At 35.5% G+C, this 6,755-nt stretch overlaps 1 protein-coding gene across 2 annotated transcripts; it reads left to right on the top strand.

Annotated features, from left to right (window-relative positions):
- Positions 1–280: 280 nt before the first annotated feature.
- On the top strand, positions 281–5,445 carry LOC141634362 (uncharacterized). Of its 2 annotated transcripts, none has more exons than XR_012539090.1 (6): positions 281–524; positions 711–757; positions 3,840–3,927; positions 4,020–4,288; positions 4,547–4,642; positions 5,218–5,445. XR_012539090.1 is itself a non-coding variant. In XM_074446569.1 (6 exons), the coding sequence occupies exons 2-6, from the start codon at positions 721–723 to the stop codon at positions 5,260–5,262; spliced, it is 345 nt and encodes a 114-aa protein (XP_074302670.1). In that variant the 5' UTR covers positions 281–524; positions 711–720; the 3' UTR covers positions 5,263–5,445. The 2 variants fall into 2 exon arrangements, 1 of the variants encoding a protein (XP_074302670.1); XM_074446569.1 differs by having other exon boundaries at positions 4,020–4,098.
- The last annotated feature ends 1,310 nt before the right edge of the window (positions 5,446–6,755 follow it).

Below are 6,755 nucleotides of genomic sequence, written 5' to 3'. Positions count from 1 at the left end.
TTTCCCGACGGATAAAAAACATTCGTCAAATAATACGGAAAACTGACGGAATTCTACGGAAAAGTTTTTCTTACGGATTATCCGTCATTATCCGTCAGATAAAGATGGCGCGTTGAATAGTTTCAGTGGTGCTAATATAGTGTGACAGATTTCTCACGGAATATCCGTCAGAATGTGTGTTTGTCAGATAGGAAAATTCTGGTAAAGTAAAAAAAAAAAATTAAAAAATGGAGGTTTCTAACGAAAATTCTGACGGAAAATGCATCACATATGCTAACATCATACTCTCAAAACCTGACTCCCCCTCCCTCAGTTATTTCCAAATCAATTAAACCCTAACTACTAAATCCTACAACCTCCTTTCTCGTTTTTCTCTTCTTTCTCGATTTTCCTAGAAAACCAATTAGCCAAACCACAACCGGCCTTCACCAAACCACCATCTGCCGTCGCCAACAACCACCCCGCGACCCGACAAACCACCTGCTCTTCCGCATTACTTTTCAGTCACCGCATTTTACCGTCAAGTGAGTTTTCCCTTTTTCGAATTAGGCTCTTGTTATCTCTATTTTTTTTAATAAACGAGCTCTTTTGCCCTTCTTAATTGATGGATTGCCATTCTGATTGATCGATTTTACATAAAACAAAAGTATCATTTGTGTTAGTGTTTATATTGGTTTGTGAATTTTTGGTTGAATTAATTGGTGTAATAGGGTTATCGACATGGCCAAGAGTTCCTTCAAGCTGCAACATCCTCTTGGTAATTAATTTCTCTTACACTTCTATTTTTGCAGTATTTTAGTTTCAATAATTAAAGTAATGATCGATTGAATTAATTAATCTGTTGCTTTATTCGCATCCAAGTTGTAAACTTTATCTTTTTGTCATTTGATTGCAGTTGATTGTGGTGTTTTGTTTGTGTTTGAGCCCGAAATGTATGGCCAGCTTGTGTAGAGAGGAATAGTTGTCATTCCTTTCAATTTTTTTTAATTCTTTATTATGGTAATTGAATCCAAGTTAAACAAATGATTGGGACAGTGAGAGTAGAAAGGCGAATAAGGATCATCAAATTATTATTGTTGTGTTATTATTTTACTCGATTTGTAAATATCGTCGACGTTTTAGTTCCGAAAGACGATAATGCCCTTTGTATAATTACACTATTTTCTCTCTCTAAACAATTTTATCTCTCATCGCATTAAACCAATTAAAAGTTGTTAGAAATTAACGCACATCGACTAGAAAACTTAAATAAATTTAAAAAATTGGCAAATAAACGTATTAAACACCGTTTTTTTAAAAAAATGAACTAGCTCATGGACTAAATGTTGAGATTCAACAATTGATCATGGACCAAACGTTGAAAACCAACGTTTGCCATGGTCAAGCGTGGGAAACCAGCGTTGGCGTGGTCAAATGTTGGAATCACGTTTGGCGGAATTTTTTTTTCTAACTTTAAAAAAAAAAAAAAAAATCTACGTGGCAAAACGTGGGATTCCAACGTTTGGACCACGGCCAACGTTGGTTTCCCACGTTTGGACCACGGCAAACGTTGGTTTCCAACGTTTGGTCCATGGCTGAACGTTGGTCCATGGTTGAACCTTTGGGGGTACAAATTTCAGATTTACGCAGAAAAATTGCAATGTTTGTTACTAAGCCAATACGTGACGTAAATCAATTATCGAATAGATTTAACGGTGCGCAAAAAAAAAAATTTAACCAAATAATGAAGCGATTAAGTTGTTTAAGTACCGGTGATTCGAGATCCGTTGTGTTGTTAATTGTTGTTTTTTTTTTTAATTTAGTTGAAGTTGAGAGGAAATTTTTTAGAGAGAGAAAGTGTTGGGTGAGTGGAAAAGCAGTTATCGTCTTTTTTTAAAAAAACGTCGTTGATATTTACTAAAACGTCGTTGATATAAATCAGCCCCCGTCAATTTTCTTATACTTACGTTTTTCGATTAATTGAGACCCAAATATGAGTTAAACTGACCCTAACACTTCAATATGTACCTTTATACAGTATCCGTACCCGAGTATGAGTAACATAGTCTGGCCCTACAGGTGTCGATTTGGATAATATATCATGAGTGTCAATTCATATGTATTTGTTTGCTATTTTTTCTACCTTGAAAAATAAAGACGCATGAGAACAGTTGGTGCATTTATGTAAGAAAAATAACCACCACGTATTTGCAGTTTTTTACAAATTATCATCACGTATTTGCGTTTTTACAAATAACACCCAAACTTCAATGTATATTCCCCAATCACCACCGAATTTTTAGCTCGAGTATCATTTTTCTTATTTCCCGACTTGTTTAGTGACGAGTTACGCAAAATACCAAAACTACCCTTAATGACTTACTAAAACAAAACACACCCGATATGGGCAATATATACACTACTCCATATACTCCGTTCAGTTGATTTATCAATGAACACACTCAAAGCTAACCCTAAATCCCCAAATTTCTTCTCTTTCTTCCCTAAATTCAATCGATTAACTATGGCATAACTCCCTAAATCACTCAATCCCCCCAATCTCTCACTCTAATTCAGTCGATTAAACCAACAAAAACCAATCGTGTCAATTAGTTACTGGCGACGAGCAACACCCACTGAAGAACCCGTTTTGTGGATGAATTTGAATGATAAGGGTCGTCTAAAATCAACCAAAAAAGACAAGTAAGTTCCAGAACCCCTTTTGTAGATGAATTTGAATGATGGTGCTACAAAAATACAAGTATTTTTGCCATCAAAATCGTGCAAATCAAAAAAAAAAAAAGTTGTTAAGCTGGGACGATAATCAGGGACGAAACTAAATGCAAATACCGATTACACAGACCTAGAGTAGCTAATGAATTGAACGCAAAAATGAAAGAAGAAATAGTAGCAACATACATGAGAAATTAGGGATTTGGGGATTTAGGATTGGGGGAAATGTTACAAGGGGTGGTTAATAATTCGGTCAGTGTAAGTCGTTAAGGGTAGTTTTGATATTTTGCGTAACTCATCACTAAACAAGTCGGGAAATAAGAAAAACAATGCTCAGGGCAAAAATACGGTGGTGATCGGGGAATATACATTGAAGTTTGGGGGTTATTTGTAAAAACGCAAATACAAGGTGGTAATTTGTAAAAAATCGTAAATACATGGTGGTTATTTGTAATTTTTCTTTATGTAACTTGCTTATTTTCGGTTTGGTTTTAACTTGTTCAGTATATTGCATTCAAGTGGTACATTTGTTGTTGCAGCAGGATTAATGGAAGATATTTGGTAAATGTTGAATGAGTCCAAACAAGTCTTATCGCCTATCAGGCTAAAAAACACCCATTCTTGAAGATGCCAGCGTACTTCTGACATTTCATTTTTTTTCAAATATCACTTCGTTATTACTAATAGTCTACTGAAGATGCTCCTTTGTCGCCAAAAGATTGATCACATTTGAATTTTGGCATCACCAAAATACTTTATTACAGTATTTGATGTGGTTTATAGGTTTAAATTCTATATGGTTATATTGACCTTAATTATTCACAAAATGGAAAGTATTGCAAAGGAGAGCAATGCTTATGCTATATAGAGAGGGTCATTTATTGCTCATGCCCTTAATATCATATAAATGGGCTTTAATTGATTATATTTCTTCTTCTAACTGAGGGAGTTTTTGATTTATTCTTTCCTGTGATTGGATCTTTCGATTACCACCCCGCTTTGCTCTGCCCATTTATTGAACATTGCATGTACTAAAAGGATGATTGTCGTCTTGTCGTATAGTGATTTTGTTTAGTGAAGGTAACACTGCACCTGTACTTTTCTTAAACTATTTGTTGATCATGTAGATAACTTGGATGGCGATGTTGAAGAACCGGTTGAAGATGGAGATACCGCTCTCCATCTTGTTTTTATGGTCATTTACCTTGTGCTCAGGTTGATTACTTTTTCTCCATTTTTTTTTGGTGAGCATGTCTTTATTATCAGAATCAAGGATAATTACCGTGTAATTTATGATTATTGTTCAGCTTCTTTTGGAAAGGGGAGCTTCTTTGGAGGCAAAAAATGAAGATGGTGCAATTCCTTTGCATGATGCTAGTGCTGGCGGTTGGTTAAATGCTCTAGATTGGCTTTATTATCTTAGAATACTTTCATCTTCGTAATATTCAAATGATTTCACTTTAACTTGTAATCTTATTGATGGTAATCTGAGATAGTACAACTTTTAATTAGCCGCGCCACTGATCCAGGATGTGTTAGACGAATGCTTGATATAGTTGATGTTGAAGGGGACACGGTAAGTAGCAATTAGATATTCATATTTATTAAGTTGTACTCCGTAATCCTATTAAAAAATTATTAAAATTGTCATATGGTACTAAATGTTCACATTTATCATAAAGAAATTCAATTTTCAATAAAAATTAGACCTCCGTATTACATAAATGCAAAAGCATTCGTCAAAAAATCAAATAGTAGGATGTTGTAAAACATAGGGAGTAAGCGTTTGCTGCTGACACACAGTAAGATGTAGTAACACCCTTTCCTTCTGTAGCCCCTTCATCATGCAGCCCGAGGTGAGCACCTAGACACTATCAGATTGCTGATGTCCCATGGCGCGTCTCTTACTACGAAGAACAGTTATGAAAAGGTAAGTGATTCTTGCTGTGCCGGTCTGTCAGTTAATGTTCTGTTACCCTCTCCATACCATCTATATTCCCCCCATTCGACTTTAGTGATCGAACAATGTTGTCTTTGACCTATATTTTCTCATTTAGTCAAAACTTTTTAAGATATTTATACTCCCTCCAATTCGCTATAATGTTCCCTCTTTCCCGAAACGGATTATTCAAGTAATGTTCCCCTTTCCTTTTTTGGTAACTTTTACTTTTATTTTATTCATCTCTCTCTCCAATTACCAAACCCCACACAACTCTTTTACTGTTATTTTATTACTTTCTTTAATGTTTTGGTCCCACAACTCCTTATTTAACTCCTAATAATTCATCTCTCTCCTATCAACAAACCCACATTTGTCCTTTATTCATTTTTATTCATTTTTCATAAGTATTGTGCCCATCTCAAAGGGGATCATTATGATGAATTGGAGGGAGTATTTTACTAATCTAGCTTTCTGTTTTCCGTCATGAAATGTAACTGAATGCTAAATGATGGTGATCTAACTGAATGAAGAACCATTACATTTGGCTACATGTTTCCATGCAGGCATATAACACTCTCCGTGACATAGATGCTGCTGCTAAATGTTAAATGATGGTGATATTTTCTGTGTTTGCATCTGGTTTTCTACTCCGTAGCATTGTCAGGCCCAAGAAGATGTTATGTTAAAGCATTAATTAGTTTTAATTTGTGTTGTAATACGACATTTGGTAAATCGTGTGAACATTTTATGTAAGCAGATTGAAATTTATATGGAATGTTGTCGATTAAAGAGTGTGTTGATTATAGTGAATGTAAGATTGACTAGAGTGTTTGAAAAGGCTGATGTGAGTTATATAGGGCAGCAGTTTTTTTTTTTTTTTTAAAGTCAACATTTATGACAGAAATTCCTTCAGAATGTTACTTTTGTGACGGAATTCCCGTTAGGAATGTTGACTTTTTTTTGACTTTATGTCAGTCATATGGTACGTCGTCTGACAGATTATCTGTCAGTTTTCTGTCAGAAATTCTAATTCGGGACGGAAATTCCGTCAAAATTGCTTTTTTCGTGACGAATCATAGTGATGCCTATTCCTGACGGATTTTCCGTCAGGAATCCACATATGGATAATAGCCGTAATTGACGGAAATATTGTATCAGTTTTCCGTGGTTTTTTTTGTAGTGTTTATCGACCAATTGGCTCGTCTCGTTGGTGTGAGTTCTCTTATCCCTGCGTTTTGAATCCCGGTTGCATCAAGTATACCGTTGACGTTACACTCTTTTGTTTCGTCAAAGAGCTTTGACTTCCGACGAGAACGACGCTAGGGCACTAACCGTACACACTTTGTTTGGATTGGCATCCCTCTCGAAGATCGAGGATTGATCGTTTAGTGTGTAATCACCCGTTCAAACCAAAACCCGTGTCAGCATAATATAAGCCCTTCCATTCATAATATAATGAAGTGCGAGTGCTTATGTGCTATGTGATCATAAGACCTTTCGTGTTATTTTCAAAACTTACAAAAACATTATTTTACGCCGTTATGATGGTCATTTCAAACTTCGGTCTTGTGCTGATCGTTGCAAAAAACACCCTTTTTACGCCATCGTAATGACGATTTCAAAACCCGGTTTTTACAACCGTGTAAAAAGCACCTTTTTAAAAACGTCGTAATGACGATTTCAAAACTTGGTTTTCACAACCATATTAAAAGCACCTTTCATGCTGTCGCAATGACAATTTCAAAACCTGGTTTTCACAACCGTTCAAAAGCACCTTTTTACACCGTCGTAATGACGATTTCATAACTCGGTTTTCACAACCATTGCAAAACACCTTTTCATGCCATCGTATTTGCAATTTCAAAACTCGGTTTTCAAAACCGTTTCAAAAATCCCTTTTATACCGTCGTAATGACAATTTCAAAACCGTTGCGAAAAAAAGCTTTTACGCCGTCGTAATGGTAATTTCAAACCTCGGTTTTCAAAACCATTTCAAAACACTGTTTTCTAAGCCGTCGTAATGACGAAATTAATCCTCTCAAATTTTCAAATTCTAATGCCATTTTCGAAAACGAATTTGCCCGTTTTCTAAACCGTCTTA

Source organism: Silene latifolia, chromosome Y (genome assembly GCF_048544455.1).
Source record: "Silene latifolia isolate original U9 population chromosome Y, ASM4854445v1, whole genome shotgun sequence".
Classification (NCBI taxonomy): domain Eukaryota; kingdom Viridiplantae; phylum Streptophyta; class Magnoliopsida; order Caryophyllales; family Caryophyllaceae; genus Silene; species Silene latifolia.
The sequence above is the reverse complement of the archived record's forward strand: the minus strand, read 5'-3'. Positions and strand labels throughout refer to the sequence as shown.

Bases quoted from the DNA above. Each gene is read 5' to 3' on its own strand.
- LOC141634362 (XM_074446569.1), top strand. From the start codon at position 721: ATGGCCAAGAGTTCCTTCAAGCTGCAACATCCTCTTG. The intron at 3,928-4,019 runs GTTGATTACTTT...ATTATTGTTCAG, and splicing joins GTCATTTACCTTGTGCTCAG to CTTCTTTTGGAAAGGGGAGC. The intron at 4,099-4,546 runs GTTGGTTAAATG...TTCCTTCTGTAG, and splicing joins GCATGATGCTAGTGCTGGCG to CCCCTTCATCATGCAGCCCG.